This window comes from Aegilops tauschii, chromosome 1 (genome assembly GCF_002575655.3).
Source record: "Aegilops tauschii subsp. strangulata cultivar AL8/78 chromosome 1, Aet v6.0, whole genome shotgun sequence".
Taxonomy (NCBI): domain Eukaryota; kingdom Viridiplantae; phylum Streptophyta; class Magnoliopsida; order Poales; family Poaceae; genus Aegilops; species Aegilops tauschii.
The window spans coordinates 34,379,823-34,398,987 of NC_053035.3; the positions used below are offsets into that span (position 1 = coordinate 34,379,823).

General features: G+C 46.0%; 1 protein-coding gene across 2 annotated transcripts; it reads right to left on the reverse strand.

The window, feature by feature from the left end:
• Positions 1-15,838: 15,838 nt before the first annotated feature.
• LOC141040928 (uncharacterized) lies at positions 15,839-19,018 on the reverse strand. Of its 2 annotated transcripts, none has more exons than XR_012201505.1 (2): positions 18,781-18,991; positions 15,839-16,124 (listed from the first exon to the last, which is right to left on the reverse strand). XR_012201505.1 is itself a non-coding variant. In XM_073507043.1 (2 exons), the coding sequence occupies exon 2, from the start codon at positions 18,297-18,299 to the stop codon at positions 17,625-17,627; it is 675 nt and encodes a 224-aa protein (XP_073363144.1). In that variant the 5' UTR covers positions 18,300-18,581; positions 18,781-19,018; the 3' UTR covers positions 17,505-17,624. The 2 variants fall into 2 exon arrangements, 1 of the variants encoding a protein (XP_073363144.1); XM_073507043.1 differs by lacking the exon at positions 15,839-16,124 and adding an exon at positions 17,505-18,581 and having other exon boundaries at positions 18,781-19,018.
• Positions 19,019-19,165: the final 147 nt, after the last annotated feature.

A 19,165-nucleotide genomic window follows, 5' to 3' on the forward strand; every position in this document is an offset into this window, starting at 1 on the left:
CGAGTGGAATCCGTCAAGGGTGATTCCTCAGGTTTTCCTCTTGGTGTTAGACACACGGTTACTATGGTTACTATGACTTTACACTGAACCATGTTACTAAAGACGGGTCGACCCTGAGGGGTACCCGCGCGAGCTTAATTGCGAGTGATGTGGAGTCGGGTTGACCTGGAAGGTGCCCGCGAGATAATTACGAGGCGTGGCCGGGCATTCCTGGCCCTTGCCGCAAGTCCTCGAGACGGGGCAATGGGGTCACATCTTTCGTGAGTCTCTGCTTGTTACCGCGTGCTCCTAATCCACTACGATTTGGATATTTGATCCGAGGGGCCTCTGGCCTGATAGCACTAACCATCACGTGGGCATAGTATGGGTGTTCTGTGTCGTATACATCAGCCGAAGCTTAATAGACGTCAGCGACTGAGCGGCGCGCGCCGGGTTGGACTAGTAAGCTCCTGCCTTTTTAGGGAGCTAGCTAGGTCTGCTCACCGGCCGCGTACGCAACATGCAGGAGTTCCTGGGGCGATGGCCCATGACCCCTGGGGGCATAGGTTTAGTCCGGCGTGCTGACCTGTCTATTAAGCCTAGGTCGGGTTGCGGCATATTGTTTGGCCGAGGCCGGGCATGACCCAGGAAAGTGTGTCCAGCCAGAGTTAATCGAGCATGGTGGGTAAGTTGGTGCACCCCTGCAGGGAAGAAAACATCTATCGATAGCCTGTCCTACGGTAACGGACACTTCGAGTTGTATCCCGATCGATACAACTAGAACTGGATACTTGTGATGAGAAATAGATTGTGATGATAACTGGATAGTATGGCTCTGGGATTGCTTTCTCGTAGGGAGTCGAGAAAGGATCTCTGGCCAAGGTTGAAAACACTTCTACTACTTTACTTTATGCTACTCTACTCCCTCCTGATGTTGCAAGATGGTGGTTTCCAGAAGATGCTAGTCTTTGATAGTCTAGGCTTTCCCCTTCTCTTCTGGCATTCTGCAGTCCAGTCCACAGATACAACCCTTTTCATTGATACCGATGCATATGTAGTGTAGATCCTTGCTTGAGAGTACTTTGGATGAGTACTCACGGTTGCTTTGCTCCCCCCCCTTTTCCCCCTTTCTTCTTCTTTCCGGTTGATGCAACCAGATGCCGGAGCCCAGGAGCCAGATGCCACCTTTGACAACTGCTACTACCCCGAGGGTGCCTATACTACTTGGAGGCCGCCGACGACCAGGAGTAGTTAGGAGGCTCCCAGGCAGGAGGCCTTGCCTTTTCGATCGTTGTTTCTTTTGTGCTAGCCTTCTTAAGGCAAACTTGTCTAACTCATGTCTGTACTCAGATATTGTTGCTTCCGCTGACTCTTGTGTATTCGAGCTTATGTATTCGAGCCCTCGAGGCCCTTGGCTTGTAATATAAAGCTTGTATTATTTTAATTTGTGTCTAGAGTTGTGTTGTGATATCTTCCCGTGAGTCCTTGATCATGATCGTACACATTTGCGTGTATGATTAGTGTACGATTGAATCGAGGGCATCACAACTGGCTTGCACCCGTTGTATGTGAACGTAGAGCTTATCACACCCGATCATCATGTGGTGTCTCAGCACGAAGAACTGTCGCAACGGTGCATACTCAAAGAAACACTTGTACCTTGAAATTTAGTGAGAGATCATCTTATAATGCTACCGTCGAACTAAGCAAAATAAGATGCATAAAGGATAAACATCACATGAAATCAATATAAGTGATATGATATGGCCATCACCATCGTGTGCCTTTGATCTCCATCTCCAAAGCACCGTCATGATCACCATCGTCACCGGTGCGAAACCTTGATCTCCATCGTAGCATCGTTGTCATCTCGCCAACTATTGCTTCTATGACTATCGCTACCGCTTAGTGATAAAGTAAAGCAATTACATGGTGATTGCATTTCGTACAATAAAGCGACAACCATATGGCTCCTGCCAGTTGCCGATAACTATGTTTCAAAACATGATCATCTCATACAATAAAATTTAGCATCATGTCTTGACCATATCACATCACATCATGCCCTGCAAAAACAAGTTAGACGTCCTCTACTTTGTTGTTGCAAGTTTTACATGGCTGCTACGGGCTGAGCAAGAACCGTTCTTACCTACGCATCAAAACCACAACGATATTTCGTCAAGTATGTGATGTTTTATCCTTCACAAGGACCGGGCGTAGCCACACTCGATTCAACTAAAGTTGGAGAAACTGACACCCGCCAGCCACCTGTGTGCGAAGCACATCGGTAGAACCAGTCTCGCGTAAGCGTACGCGTAATGTCGGTCCGGGCCGCTTCATCCAACAATACTGCCCAATCAAAGTATGACATGCTGGTAAGCAGTATGACTTGTATCGCCAACAACTCACATGTGTTCTACTCGTGCATATAACATCTACGCATAAACCTGGCTCGGATGCCACTGATGGGGAACGTAGTAATTTCAAAAAAAATCCTACGCACAGGCAAGATCATGGTGATGTATAGCAACGAGAGGGGAGAGTGTTGTCTACGTACCCTCGTAGACCGTAAGCGGAAGCGTTATGACAACGCGGTTGATGTAGTCGTACGTCTTCAAGATCTGACTGATCCAAGTACCGAACGCACGGCACCTCCGAGTTCAGCACACGTTCAGCTCGATGACGTCCCATGAACTCATGATCCAGCAGAGCTTCGAGGGAGAGTTCCGTCAGCACGACGGCGTGATAACGGTGATGATGATGCTACCGACGCAGAGCTTCACCTAAGCACCGCTATGATATGACCGAGGTGGATTATGGTGGAGAGGGGCACCACATACGGCTAAAAGATCAATGATCAACTTGTGTGTTTATGGGGTGCCCCCCTCCCCCGTATATAAAGGAGTGGAGGAGGGGGAGGGCCGGCCCTCTACTATGGCGCGCCCTAGGGAGTCCTACTCCCACCGGGAGTAGGATTCCCCCCTTTCCAAGTAGTAGGAGTAGGAGAGAAGGAAGGAGGGGGAGCCGCCCCTCCCCCTAGTCCAATACGGACTAGACCTTGGGGGGCGCGCGGCCTGCCCTAGGCAGCCCCTCTCTCTCTCCCCTAAAGCCCAATAAGGCCCATATACTCCCCGGCGAATTCCCGTAACTCTATGGTACTCCGATAAATACCCGAATCACTCGGAACCTTTCCGATGTCCGAATATAGTCGTATAATATAGCGATCTTTACGTCTCGACCATTTCGAGACTCCTCGTCATGTCCCCGATCTCATCCGGGCCTCCGAACTACCTTCGGTACATCAAAACACATAAACTCATAATACCGATTGTCACCGAACGTTAAGCGTGCGGACCCTACGGGTTCGAGAACTATGTAGACATGACCGAGACTCATCTCCGGTCAATAACCAATAGCAGAACCTGGATGCTCATATTGGCTCCTACATATTCTACGAAGATCTTTATCGGTCAAACCGCATAACAACATACGTTGTTCCCTTTGTCATCGGTATGTTGCTTGCCCGAGATTCGATCGTCGGTATCTCAATACCTAGTTCAATCTCGTTACCGGCAAGTCTATTTACTCATTCCGTAATGCATCATCCCGCAACTAACTCATTAGTCACATTGCTTGCAAGGCTTATAGTGATGTGCATTACCGAGAGGGCCCAGAGATACCTCTCTGACAATCGGAGTGACAAATCCTAATCTCGATATATGCCAACTCAACAAACACCATCGTAGACACCTGTACAGCACCTTTATAATCACCCAGTTACGTTGTGACGTTTGCTAGCACACAAAGTGTTCCTCCGGTATTCAGGAGTTGCATAATCTCATAGTCATAGGAACATGTATAAGTCATGAAGAAAGCAATAGCAATATACTAAACGATCAAATGCTAAGCTAACGGAATGGGTCAAGTCAATCACATCATTCTCTAATGATGTGATCCCGTTAATCAAATGACAACTCATGTCTATGGCTAGGAAACTTAACCATCTTTGATTCAATGAGCTAGTCAAGTAGAGGCATACTAGTGACACTTTGTTTGTCTATGTATTCACACATGTACTAAGTTTCCGGTTAATACAATTCTAGCATGAATAATAAACATTTATCATGATATAAGGAAATATAAATAACAACTTTATTATTGCCTCTAGGGCATATTTCCTTCAGTGGCACACAACCACCACAAGGAAGGAAGGGGTTAATCTGCGGCTCATGAGGAAATGAATCTATTGTCATCGACGATGGTCATAAACTTGGAAGGGTCCAACCCTATCTTCCTCGAATCTAGGAAGTTGTTGGACCCCCAAGTGCAGAGCTTTTTACGCAAGCAACAATTTTTCTCAAGTGGATGACCTAGGTTTATAGAACGAGTAAGAGCGCTTGAGTTGCAGCCAATGACGAGTAACTACACACAACTACATCACTGGCCTTTATCCCCAACTAAATGAGATTGCTAGTCTCACTAGCCTTGCTAGCTATAAGGACTAATGTAACATGTGGTAGGAAGTGATAATTTTAACAAATGAGATAAAAGTTCAGACCCTAAACCGGAATTAAAGAGTGTATCAAATAAATTACAATTCTTAACTATGATTGTACATGGCATAATTGCATATATGCATCACGTTCGGCCATCTATAGACCATAATCCAACTGCATCTATAGCTATTCCACCCCAAGACTGCTATACAACATGCGTCTCAAAGGTACCAAGTAAAATAGAGCATTGCATTAAACACAATGACATGATGTAGATATTGTCTTTACCACGGTCATCACCGGTACAACTACTCAACTGTCTTTTTATGCTTAGTGGCAGCAATATAATATGATACAATACAATACAAGTCTTTTCCACCTTTTGTCACTGCGGTAGATATTTTGCAAGATCTAAACCAACTAACACAACTCCCTCTTGGAGATCACTCATCTAAACATGGCCAATGGAAAACTAATAGATCATAGAGCATATATGTCTATAAATTATGCAACAAATAACTAAAAACAATCCATGAATAAAATATGTATAGATTTGATCATAGAGTGAAAATTCATTACACCGCAACAAACACATGTAAAAATTACATCATATGGATCACAATCATAATAATGTAGCAATTCATGTGATAATTGTTTGAAGAACAAGGGAGAGATTGCCATCTAGCTACTGTTGCGGAGCCATAGTCCAAGGAGGACTACTCAAACATGGACAAGGTGGCAGCAAGGTTGATGCAGATGATTTCCGTGATGAATTTCCCCTTTGGAAGAGTGACGTAAAAGGCCTCGGATTGGATCTTCATGGAACAGAGAGGTGGCAGCAGCGAAATTAATCCTCCATAAATATGGGATGTGTGTGTGTGTGTGTGTGTTTAGGTCAATATTATGGGAGTGGAGTTGAGAGGTGGTGGAGAGGCGCCCTGCCCTTGATCTTTTTCGCACTATGAAATTCAAGGGTGGCTCGCCTACCAAACACATAATATAAAGGGTAGTACCACATTCCTGTTGCACAAAGGTACATTCACTATCCACCATCAACTGAAGCATTGTTACTTTTATGTAATTTACTTGCAAATCTTTCTCAAACTCCCCTACCTTTCATTACAATCACTTTTCCAACATAACCTTCACAAGCCTTCTAGATACCACAGTAGTAAATTCACTCAAGAATAGTGACACCACGAGCGCGACTGCAGGACTCGGAATAACACAACCTACAATCTTCGTTGGGAGTGTTTTACAAACTGGGATTACTTCCATGAAAGTGTGGTTCAACCAACCATGTGCACTCGCAGGACATCAGTAGGCCGCCGACGACAACCAGGTGCGGCGGCTCCACAATCTTGGCTTTGCGGTGGTGGCTAGGGTCCAAAGGTTGAGGATGGCGGCACTTGGCATTAGGTGTGAGTGGTCCGGATCTATGTGTGGTGCTTGTGAGTCTGCAACGACACTCTGCCTCGTGTTGTGTGTGTGTGTGTGTGTTGGGGAACGTAGTAATTTCAAAAAAAATTATGCACACGCAAGATCATGGTGATGCATAGCAACAAGAGGGGAGAGTGTGTCCACGTACCCTCGTAGACCGAAAGCGGAAGCATTAGAACAACGTGGTTGATGTAGTCGTACGTCTTCATGATCCGACCGATCCAAGTACCGAACGCACGGCACCTCCGAGTTCAGCACACGTTCAACTCGATGACGTCCCGCGAGCTCTGATCCAGCAGAGCTTCACCGGAGAGTTTCGTCAGCACGACGGCGTGATGACGGTGATGATGATGCTACCGACGCAAGGCTTCGCCTAAGCACCGCTATGATATTATCGAGGTGGATTATGGTGGAGGGGGCACCGCACACGGCTAAGAGATCAACAGATCAATTGTTGTCTCTATGGGGTGCCCCCTCCCCCGTATATAAAGGAGTGGAGGAGGGGGAGGGGCCGGAAATCCTAGGCGCGCCCATGGGAAGTCCTACTCCCACTGGGAGTAGGACACCCCCCTTCCAAGTAGGAGAAGGAGAAGGGAAGGAAGGGAGAGAGGAAGAGAAGGAAAAAGGGGGGCGCCCCCCCTCCTTGTCCAATTCGGACTAGAGGGGGAGGGGCGCGCGGCTGCCCTGGCCGCACCTCCTCTTCTCCCACTAGGGCCCATGAGGCCCAATTAACTCCCCGAGGGGTTCCGTTAACCCCCCCGGTACTCTGGTATATGCCCGAAACCTCCCGGAACCTTTCCGGTGTCCAAACATAGTCGTCCAATATATCGATCTTTACGTCTCGACCATTTCGAGACTCCTCGTCATGTCCGTGATCATATCCGGGACTCCGAACTACCTTCGATAAATCAAAACACAAAAACTCATAATACCGATCGTCACCGAACTTTAAGCGTGCGGACCCTACGGGTTCGAGAACTATGTAGACATGACCGAGACACGTCTCCGGTCAATAACCAATAGCGGAACCTAGATGCTCATATTGGCTGCCACATATTCTACGAAGATCTTTATCGGTCAAACCGCATAACAACATACGTTGTTCCCTTTGTCATCGGTATGTTACTTGCCCGAGATTCGATCGTCGGTATCTCAATACCTAGTTCAATCTCGTTACCGTCAAGTCTCTTTACTCGTTCCGTAATACATCATCCCGCAACTAACTCATTAGTTACAATGCTTGCAAGGCTTATAGTGATGTGTATTACCGAGAGGGCCCAGAGATACCTCTCCGACAATCGGAGTGACAAATCCTAATCTCGATCTATGTCAACTCAACAAGTACCTTCGGAGACACCTGTAGAGCACCTTTATAATCACCCAGTTATGTTGTGACGTTTGGTAGCACACAAAGTGTTCCTCCGGTATCCGAGAGTTGCATAGTCTCATAGTCATAGGAACATGTATAAGTCATGAAGAAAGCAATAGAAACATACTAAACGATCAAGTGCTAAGCTAACGGAATGGGTCAAGTCAACCACATCATTCTCTAATGATGTGATCCCGTTAATCAAATGACAACTCATGTCTATGGTTAGGAAACACAACCATCTTTGATTAACGAGCTAGTCAAGTAGAGGCATACTAGTGACACTCTGTTTGTCTATGTATTCACACATGTACTAAGTTTCCGGTTAATACAATTCTAGCATGTATAATAAACATTTATCATGATATAAGGAAAATAAATAATAACTTTATTATTGCCTCTAGGGCATATTTCCTTCAGTCTCCTACTTGCACTAGAGTCAATAATCTAGATTACACGGTAATGATTCTAACACCCATAGAGTCTTGGTGCTGATCATGTTTTGCTCGTGAGAGAGGCTTAGTCAATGGGTGTGTAACATTCAGATCCGTATGTATCTTGCAAATCTCTATGTCCCCACCTTGGACTTGATCACGGATGGAATTGAAGCGTCTCTTGATGTGCTTGGTTCTCTTGTGAAATCTGGATTCCTTTGCCAAGGCAATTGCACCAGTATTGTCACAAAAGATTTTCATTGGACCCGATGCACTGGGTATGACACCTAGATCGGATATGAACTCCTTCATCCAGACTCCTACATTTGCTGCTTCCGAAGCAGCTATGTACTCCGCTTCACACGTAGATCCCGCCACGACGCTTTGTTTAGAACTGCTCCAACTGACAGCTCCATCGTTCAATATAAACACGTATCCGGTTTGTGATTTAGAATCGTCCGGATCAGTGTCAAAGCTTGCATCGACGTAACCATTTACGACGAGCTCTTTGTCACATCCATAAACGAGAAACATATCCTTAGTCCTTTTCAGGTATTTCAGAATGTTCTTGACCGCTGTCCAGTGATCCACTCCTGGATTACTTTGGTACCTCCCTGCTAAACTAATAGCAAGGCACACATCAGGTCTGGTACACAGCATTGCATACATGATAGAGCCTATGGCTGAAGCATAGGTAACATCTTTCATTTTCTCTCTATCTTCTGCAGTGGTCGGGCATTGAGTCTTACTCAATTTCACACCTTGTAACACAGGCAAGAAACATTTCTTTGCCTGATCCATTTTGAACTTCTTCAAAACTTTGTCAAGGTATGTGCTTTGTGAAAGTCCAATTAAGCGTCTTGATCTATCTCTATAGATCTTGATGCCTAATATATAAGCAGCTTCACCGACGTCTTTCAATGAAAAACGCTTATTCAAGTATCCTTTTATGATATCTAGAAATTCTATATTATTTCCAATCAACAATATGTCATCCACATATAAGATTAGAAATGCTACAGAGCTCCCACTCACTTTCTTGTAAATACATGCTTCTCCAAAAGTCTGTATAAAACCATATGCTTTGATCACACTATCAAAACGTTTATTCCAACTCCGAGAGGCTTGCACCAGTCCATAAATGGATCGCTGGAGCTTGCACACTTTGTTAGCACCCTTTGGATCGATAAAACCTTCAGGAATCCATTCAGGAATCCATTCAGGAATGCAGTCTTTACATCCATTTGCCAAATTTCATAATCATGAAATGCGGCAATTTCTAACATGATTCGGACGGACTTAAGCATCGCTACGGGTGAGAAGGTCTCATCATAGTCAACTCCTTGAACTTGTCGAAAACCTTTTGCAACAAGTCGAGCTTTGTAGACAGTAACATTACCATCAGCGTCTGTCTTCTTCTTGAAGATCCATTTATTCTCGATGGCTTGCCGATCATCGGGCAAGTCAACCAAAGTCCACATTTTTTTCTCATACATGGATCCCATCTCAGATTTCATGGCCTCAAGCCATTTTGCGGAATCTGGGCTCATCATTGCTTCCTCATAGTTCATAGGTTTGTCATGGTCTAGTAACATGACCTCCAGAACAGGATTACCGTACCACTCTGGTGCGGATCTTACTCTGGTTGACCTACGAGGTTCGGTAGTAACTTGATCTGAAGTTTCATGATCATTATCATTAGCTTCCTCACTAATTGGTGTAGGTGTCATAGGAACCGGTTTCTGTGATGAACTACTTTCCAATAAGGGAGCAGGTACAGTTACCTCATCAAGTTCTACTTTCCTCCCACTCACTTCTTTCGAGGGAAACTCCTTCTCTAGAAAGGATCCATTCTTAGCAACGAAAGTCTTGCCTTCGGATCTGTGATAGAAGGTGTACCCAACTGTCTCTTTGGGTATCCTATGAAGACACATTTCTCCGATTTGGGTTCGAGCTTATCAGGTTGAAGTTTTTTCACATAAGCATCGCAGCCCCAAACTTTAGGAAACGACAACTTTGGTTTCTTGCCAAACCACAGTTCATAAGGAGTCGTCTCAACGGATTTAGATGGTGCCCTATTTAACATGAATGCAGCCGTCTCTAAAGCATAACCCCAAAACGATAGTGGTAAATCAGTAAGAGACATCATAGATCGCACCATATCTAGTAAAGTACGATTACGACGTTCGGACACACCATTCGCTGTGGTGTTCCGGGTGGCGTGAGTTGCGAAACTATTCCGCATTGTTTCAAATGAAGACTAAACTCGTAACTCAAATATTCTCCTCCACGATCAGATCGTAGAAACTTTATTTTCTTGTTACGATGATTTTTCACTTCACTCTAAATTTTTTTGAACTTTCAAATGTTTCAGACTTATGTTTCATCAAGTAGATATACCCATATCTGCTCTGTGAAGGTGAGAAAATAACGATACCCGCCGCGAGCCTCAACATACATCGGACCACATACATCAGTATGTATGATCTCCAACAAATCTATTGCTTGCTCCATTCTTCCGGAGAATGGCGTTTTAGTCATCTTGCCCATGAGGCATGGTTCGCAAGTACCAAGTGATTCCAAAAGTCCATCAGAATGGAGTTTCTTCATGCGCTTTACACCAATATGACCCAAACGGCAGTGCCACAAATAACTTGCACTATCATTATCAACTCTGCATCTTTTAGCTTCAATACTATGAATATGTGTATCTCCACTATCGAGATTCAAAAAGAACAGACCACTCTTCAAGGGTGCATGACCATAAAAGATATTACTCATATAAATAGAACAACCATTATTCTTTGATTTAAATGAATAACCGTCTTGCATCAAACAAGATCCAGATATAATGTTCATGCTCAACGCTGGCACCAAATAACAATTATTCAGGTCTAAAACTAATCCCGTAGGTAGATGTAGAGGTAGCGTGCCGACTGCGATCACATCGACTTTGGAACCATTTCCCATGCGCATCGTCACCTCATCCTTAGCCAATCTTCGCTTAATCCGTAGTCCCTGTTTCGAGTTGCAAATATTAGCAACATAACCAGTATCAAATACCCAGGCACTACTGCGAGAATTAGTAAGGTACACATCAATAACATGTATATCATATATACCTTTGTTGACCTTGTCATCCTTCTTATCCGCCAAATACTTGGGGCAGTTCTGCTTCCAGTGACCAGTCTGTTTGCAGTAGAAGCACTCAGTCTCAGGCTTAGGTCCAGACTTGGGTTTCTTCTCCTGAACAGCAACTTGTTTGTCGTTCTTCTTGAAGTTCCCCTTATTCTTCCCTTTGCCCTTTTTCTTGAAACTGGTGGTCTTGTTGACCATCAACACTTGATGCTCCTTCTTGATTTCTACCTCCGCAGCCTTTAGCATTGCGAAGAGCTTGGGAACCGTCTTATCCATCCATTGCATGTTATAGTTCATCACGAAGCTCTTGTAGGTTGGTGGCAGTGATTGAAGAATTCTGTCAATAACACTATCATCCGGAAGATTAACTCCCAGTTGAATCAAGTGATTGCTATACCCAGACATTTTGAGTATATGTTCACTGACAGAACTATTCTCCTCCATCTTGCAGCTGTAGAACTTATTGGAGACTTCATATCTCTCAATCCGGGCATTTGCTTGAAATATTAACTTCAACTCCTGGAACATCTCATATGCTCCATGACGTTCAAAACGTCGTTGAAGTCCCGGTTCTAAGCCGTAAAGCATGGCACACTGAACTATCGAGTAGTCATCAGCTTTGCTTTGCCAGATGTTCATAACATCTGGTTCAGCTCCTGCAGCAGGTTTGGCACCTAGCGGTGCTTCCAAGACGTAATTCTTCTGTGCAGCAATGAGGATAATCCTCAAGTTACGGACCCAGACCGTGTAATTGCTACCATCATCTTTCAACTTTGCTTTCTCAAGGAACGCATTAAAATTCAACATCACGGGCCATCTATCTACAACAACATAGACATGCAAAATACTATCAGGTACTAAGTTCATGATAAATTAAAGTTCAGTTAATCAAATTATTAAAGAACTCCCACTTAGATAGACATCCCTCTAATCATCTAAGTGATCACGTGATCCATATCAACTAAACCATGTCCGATCATCACGTGAGATGGGGTAGTTTTCAGTGGTGAACATCACTATGTTGATCATATCTACTATATGATTCACGCTCGACCTTCCGGTCTCAGTGTTTCGAGGCCATATCTGCATATGCTAGGCTCGTCAAGTTTAACCCGAGTATTTTGCATGTGCAAAACTGGCTTGCACCCGTTGTATGTGAACATAGAGCTTATCACACCCGATCATCACATGGTGTCTCGGCACGACGAACTTTCGCAACGGTGCATACTCAGGGGGAACACTTGTACCTTGAAATTTAGTGAGAGATCATCTTATAATGCTATCGTCGATCTAAGCAAAGTAAGATGCATAAAGGATAAACATCACATGCAATCAATATAAGTGATATGATATGGCCATCATCATCTTGTGCCTGTGATCTCCATCTCCAAAGCACCGTCATGATCACCATCGTCACCGGCGCGACACCGTAGCATCGTTGTCGTCTCGCCAACTATTGCTTCTACGACTATCGCTACCGCTTAGTGATAAAGTAAAGCAATAACAGGGCGATTGCATTTCATACAATAAAGCGACAACCATATGGCTCCTGCCAGTGGCCGATAACTCCGTTACAAAACATGATCATCTCATACAATAAAATTTAGCATCATGTCCTAACCATATCACATCACAACATGCCCTGCAAAAACAAGTTAGACGTCCTCTACTTTGTTGTTGCAAGTTTTACGTGGCTGCTACGGGCTGAGCAAGAATCGCTTTTACCTACGCATCAAAACCACAATGATAGTCCGTCAAGTTAGTGCTGTTCTAACCTTCTCAAGGACCGGGCGTAGTCACACTCGGTTCAACTAAAGTTGGAGAAACTGACACCCGCCAGCCACCTGTGTGCAAAGCACGTCAGTAGAACCAGTCTCGCATAAGCGTACGCGTAATGTCGGTCTGGGCCGCTTCATCCAACAATACCGCCGAACCAAAGTATGACATGCTGGTAAGCAGTATGACTTGTATCGCCCACAACTCACTTGTGTTCTACTCGTGCATATAACATCTACGCATAAACCTGTCTCAGATGCCACTGTTGGGGAACGTAGTAATTTCAAAAGAATTCCTACGCACACGCAAGATCATGGTGATGCATAGCAACAAGAGGGGAGAGTGTGTCCACGTACCCTCGTAGACCGAAAGCGGAAGCGTTAGAACAACGCGGTTGATGTAGTCGTACGTCTTCACGATCCGACCGATCCAAGTACCGAACGCACGGCACCTCCGAGTTCAGCACACGTTCAACTCGATGACGTCCCGCGAGCTCCGATCCAGCAGAGCTTCACCGGAGAGTTTCGCCAGCACGACGGCGTGATGATGGTGATGATGATGCTACCGACGCAGGGCTTTGCCCAAGCACCGCTACGATATTATCGAGGTGGATTATGGTGGAGGGGGGCACCGCACACGGCTAAGAGATCAACAGATCAATTGTTGTCTCTATGGGGTGCCCTCCTCCCCCGTATATAAAGGAGTGGAGGAGAAGGAGGGGCCGGCCCTCCTAGGCGCGCCCCATGGGGAGTCCTAATCCCACTGGGAGTAGGACTCCCCCCTTCCAAGTAGGAGTAGGAGAAGGGAAGGAAGGGAGAGAGGAAGAGAAGGAAAAAGCGGGGCGCCCCCCCCCCCTCCTTGTCCAATTCGGAATAGAGAGGGAGGGGGCGCGCGGCTGCCCTGGCCGCCCCTCCTCTTGTCCCACTAGGGCCCATGAGGCCCAATTAACTCCCCGAGGGGTTCCGGTAACCCCCCCCCCCCCCCCCCCCCCGGTACTCCGGTATATGCCCGAAACCTCCCGGAACCTTTCCGGTGTCCAAACATAGTTGTCCAATATATCGATCTTTACGTCTCGACCATTTCGAGACTCCTCGTCATGTCCGTGATCATATCCGGGACTCCGAACTACCTTCGGTACATCAAAACACAAAAACTCATAATACCGATCGTTACCGAACTTTAAGCGTGCGGACCCTATGGGTTCGAGAACTATGTAGACATGACCGAGACACGTCTCCGGTCAATAACCAATAGCGGAACCTGGATGCTCATATTGGCTCCCACATATTCTACGAAGATCTTTATCGGTCAAACCGCATAACAACATACGTTGTTCCCTTTGTCATCGGTATGCCCAAGATTCGATCGTCGGTATCTCAATACCTAGTTCAATCTCGTTACTGGCAAGTCTCTTTACTCATTCCTAATACATCATCCCACAACTAACTCATTAGTTACAATGCTTGCAAGGCTTATAGTGATGTGTATTACCGAGAGGGCCCAGAGATACTTCTCCGACAATTGGAGTGACAAATCCTAATCTCGATCTATGTCAATTCAACAAGTACCTCCGGAGACACCTCTAGAGCACCTTTATAATCACCCAATCACGTTGTGACGTTTGGTAGCACACAAAATGTTCCTCCGGTATTCGGGAGTTGCATAGTCTCATAGTCATAGGAACATGTATAAGTCATGAAGAAAGCAATAGCAACATACTAAATGATCAAGTGCTAAGCTAACGGAATGGGTCAAGTCAATCACATCATTCTCTAATGATTTGATCCCGTTAATCAAATGACAACTCATGTCTATGGTTAGGAAACATAACCATCTTTGATTAACGAGCTAGTCAAGTAGAGGCATACTAGTGACACTCTGTTTGTCTATGTATTCACACATGTACTAAGTTTCCGGTTAATACAATTCTAGCATGAATAATAAACATTTATCATGATATAAGGAAATAAATAATAACTTTATTATTGCCTCTAGGGCATATTTCCTTCTCTCTATGTGTGTGTGTGTGTTTGGCTTCGTAGCTCGGTATTCAGACTGCCCCATGGGATGGGATGTCCTTGGTGACGCTTAGGTGGAGCGCTTGGTAGTCTGGTCGGTTTGCTCAGAGCGGAGAGTGTCGAGAGAACCTAGTGAAAGTTGTATGTTGCCCTGGTTGGCACCAACATGGGCAGTGCCTGTGGGCTTTGTTTTCCTCCTTGGAGACGTTATTGTGGTGTTACCCCACCCGAGAGCTCTGGGGGGAAATCTAGATCCATGTGTCCCCTAACTTGGACAAATGGCGACCCCGTGGCATCTAGTCCCTTCTTGGAGGCATTGTTTTGGAGCAAGACCGCCAGAGGTAACAGTGGTGTGGTGACTTGGTCGGGTGGGTGTTGCGGCAGCGACCTCGAATCCCATGGCGTTGGCACTTGTGTGAAAATAATGAGGGTGGCAAGAGTAGTATCGTCACATGTCTACCTTTGTCGAACCCTCTACATGTCTTTGGGTTTGTCCTTGCAACTTTCTATTCTATAGAGGTGAAGTCAGAGTTGTAGAGTGGTCGAATGACTTGGCAGCAACGATGCCCTGCAAAAAGGTACGTGACCATGCCGGGCACAACGAGTGCAAGATGTGCTTATTTCTCGTGCGAGACTTGTTACCAAAGTCGGAGCTGCCTAGTGCTCGACGTGGTTGGCCAATTCTTTGCCATGGGTCCGTGGGGGTCTCGTGGGCAAGGGTCCCTTTGCTGGTCGTCGGCGATGAAGTTGGTGTCGCTTGCACGGGAGGAAGTGATGGCGACTACACTATGCATGTAACCTCGCTGATGTTCCTCTCCCCGTGAGTGTGTGGGCCGTTTGTTAGTAGCCAGATCCCTCCGTTGCCTTGTTTTGTGGTCCTGTTGTAATGATTTTCGTCCCGTTTTTCGTTAACTAACCGAGTAATTCTCTTATCTTAATCAATACAGGGTAAAAAAATGAAATTAGACTACAAGTTATATAATAAATTCTAGCCGTCTGATTCCAACAAAATCCAAAAGGTCTCTGTGGTAATATGTAGTTAAAGCAACTTATAAATCTAGAGACTCAAACAAGACAACCTTGCAAGGAAGAACAAACATTCTAGCCAGGTCCACATTATTTTAGCATTGCAGTTGATCACGAGTCCACACCGAATCTAGGTCAAGTGGGCAAATCAATATGTTACTTGGGCGCTACAGCATAGTCACCCCTTTTGCTTGAAATGAAAAGGAGGGGCAGGGAAAAGTATTCGAGATATATATACATCTTCCCTAGGTCGCAGGAGCACAGGCTGCTAAAATATCATTACTTGCGTTGTCATTGATCTCGAATCCTTGTGGAATCTCAATCTCATGGGCGCAATTATTATGAAACTAGGCTACGCCTGTCAGTCTTTTCCCGTAAAGTTCGCCGTTCTAGCTGGACGAGCCCCTACACACGATTTCTTTTTTGTCCTTGTTAAATCTTATGGGACCTGGACAAGAAACGATCAAAACCAACTTGTAAATCAGCTACATATAAAATGAAACAATGATAAAAAATAATTAAACATTTGGTTTAGCAAATCTACTAGTAACATTTAATCTAACGTGGTGAAGGGGCAATACATTGATGTTGTGTGAATGCGCTAGATTTTTTTCTCAAAACTTTACGTACATTTTAAAATATGTGGAACACCGGAAGCACCACAAGGGTGGGAGCACCCGATACATTCCCCGTGGTGAAGTACTTTCTATGGTATACATAATACAATTATAAGTAAATGATTTGTAATATTATAAGTAAGTGTTTTCCAATATGAATATATAGATATTAATCTTATGCCATTTAGACTTGTATATTTAAGAGAGCAACTCTTACTCAAAAAAACGAGTTGCTGATTTATGCCATTTAGGCTGTAAATCAACAACTTGCTTGAGGAGAGAGCCTACACCCATTTTTTTTATGTCTTGTTAGATTTTACAGAACCAACTTGTAAATCAGCAACATCTAAGGGCTCATTCCTTTTAGTTTTACAGAATTCTTGAATCATAGGAAAAGTAGAGGATTGATATGTCATGTCCATTTCAATTTTTAAGAATTTCTATAAGGTCTCACCTAACCCTTAGGGTTCTTAGAAATTAGACAAATATATAGTCAATCCTTAGGAATCTAGCACCTCCGTTCCTACTAAACGGGAACTAAACAAGTCCTCAACATAGGAAAATCCCATGGAAAAATGATTCTGCAGGGATCCTCCAAAATTCCAGCAAACTGAATAAGCGCTAAAATGGAATAATAATAGTTTGTTTACTCTAACTTAGTGCTCCATAAAAAAATGTAGAGTGTACCTCAGCTTAAGTTAGATTAAATTTTGATGAATTATTTCTCTATCGATGCTCTTGCAATCAATACACAACTACAAATGTAAGTATTTTTTATCAAATTATAAGGATTTCATATGGCCGTGTTTAGCGCCCCCCCCCCCCCCCCCCTCCCCCGCCTCCTAATCTTGAGCGTAAATTTGACCCAAGATTTCACTTGTGTATATTTTTGTGATGTAACCCATAATTTAGATATATTTTCTTGCAGTAAGTTCTTTTGAGTACAAATATAGGCAGTCAATACTGTATTAGTAAAACATTGTTTGCATTAATTTTTTTGCCTTAGCCAAACAAAATGCATCTTATGATTTTCGGACGGAGGGGTATATTCTACCCTGGCAAGATACTATCCCATTGAGAAAACATTTTGCAAACGAATTGTAGCATGAAACAAGAGGAAAATGATTCTCCTGCTACTTCATTTTGTCAAAGATAATATCAGACCAAATGGTCATTAACAGTAAATAATGATGGGCTGCTTAAACAAATGGTTCATGCGGGAGCGACGCAGCTCACTCAGAGTAAATTGCACAGAAGTACCACAATTAGGGCATTGGAAGTAGATTGGTACCAAGTTTGGTAATTTTTACATGTCAGTACCAAGTCTGGGGCTAGACGTTACAAAAAGGTCTAAATCGCGTATAAACGCGTATTGACAGTGTATCTGACCGGCAGGGCCCGCCTGTCAGCTGCTGACGTGGCATTTTTTTGCAGAAACCCCCCCACGGTGTCGCTCCGCGCCCGCCTCGCCGCCCTCGCCCTCTCCCTCCGCGCCCGCCTCCATCTCCACCCCCGCGCGCTCCACCCCCGGAGTCGTCGTCCTCGTCGTCCCCGCCGCCGATGATCCAGCGGAGGAAGGTGCTGTCCTGCGAGGAGGGCGGCGGGTGCGGCTCCTGCATCGCGGCGGCGTGCGGGTCGCCCCAGCCGGCCATGTCGAGGGGCGGCAGGTGGTGGACCCAGTCGTCCTTGGCGTCGTCGTCGTTCGCCCCGGGGCCCGGCGGGAGCGGCCATGCCTGCGCCGGCGGGGCCGCGGAGACGTTCTTGGCAAGGGCCGCCACGCCGGCGGGCAGGGGCGAGGGGGAAGACAGCGTGGGATGCGCGGCGGGGCTGGCCCGGCGGTCGAGCACCGACGCGGGGTCCCACAGGCCTCCTCCTCCGCCGCCGCAGGCGAGCTGCTGCTGCTGGTCCTGGTGGTGGTGGTGGTGGTGGTACTGGTACTGTCGCCAGTCGCCGTGCGCGTGAGCGGGCGGGAGCAGCTGGAATGTCGTGAGCTGCTGCGTGGGCATCGATCCCCCTCCCGGGCAAGCTCTGCTCACTCACCTCATCGCCGCGCCACAGCAGCAGCAGGAGGAAGAAGAAGAAGAGCTCCGAGTGATCTGCTTCTCTTGCAGTGGTAAGGTAAGACGGCTTAACGGGAGCGCGCGCCGGCTGAGGTAGGAGGCCGCCACGGGAAGAGGGCGAGGGGAGGGGGGTTACGGGAGGCGAAGGAGCACGGGCTCGAGGGGCTCCTCCCCTCGATCCAGATCGGACGCCGTCGCGCGTGAGGACGAAGGAGGTGCGGGGGGTTTCTGCAAAAAAAATGCCACGTCAGCAACTGACAGGCGGGCCTTGCCAGTCAAATACACTGTCAATACGCGTTTATACGCGATTTAGACCTTTTTGTAACGTCTAGCCCCAGACTTGATACTGACATGTAAAAATTACCAAACTTGATACCAATCTGCTTCCAATGCCCTCGTACTCTGTGCAATTTACTCGCTCACTCACCTGCCTGCCTACACACAAGCCGTGCAGAGCGCACGCATACCCAGGCCCCCCTTCGGTCCACGAGCTCCTCACTGGGTCACTGTTGAAGCTCCAACCCTCTTTTGGACCATGGCCAAAGGCCGGTCAAACGAGCCGAGCCACCATCGCGGCATTGTCCCTCCCAGCCTTGTGACCGCATGAATGCCCTGCCCCCTTCCTGCAACTTTCTCCGCCACACCACTCCAAAATTACTTACTGCATTAAAAAGCTTGCAAAGAGCCAATCATCCCAGAGGTACAACGAGAACAATGAAGGCCCATTAGTAAAGACGGTAGAATAAAAACGGCGAGGCCATGATGCGGTGCGCAGTGCGCTGCAGCTAGAGGGAGAGAGCTTTGTAGTAGTA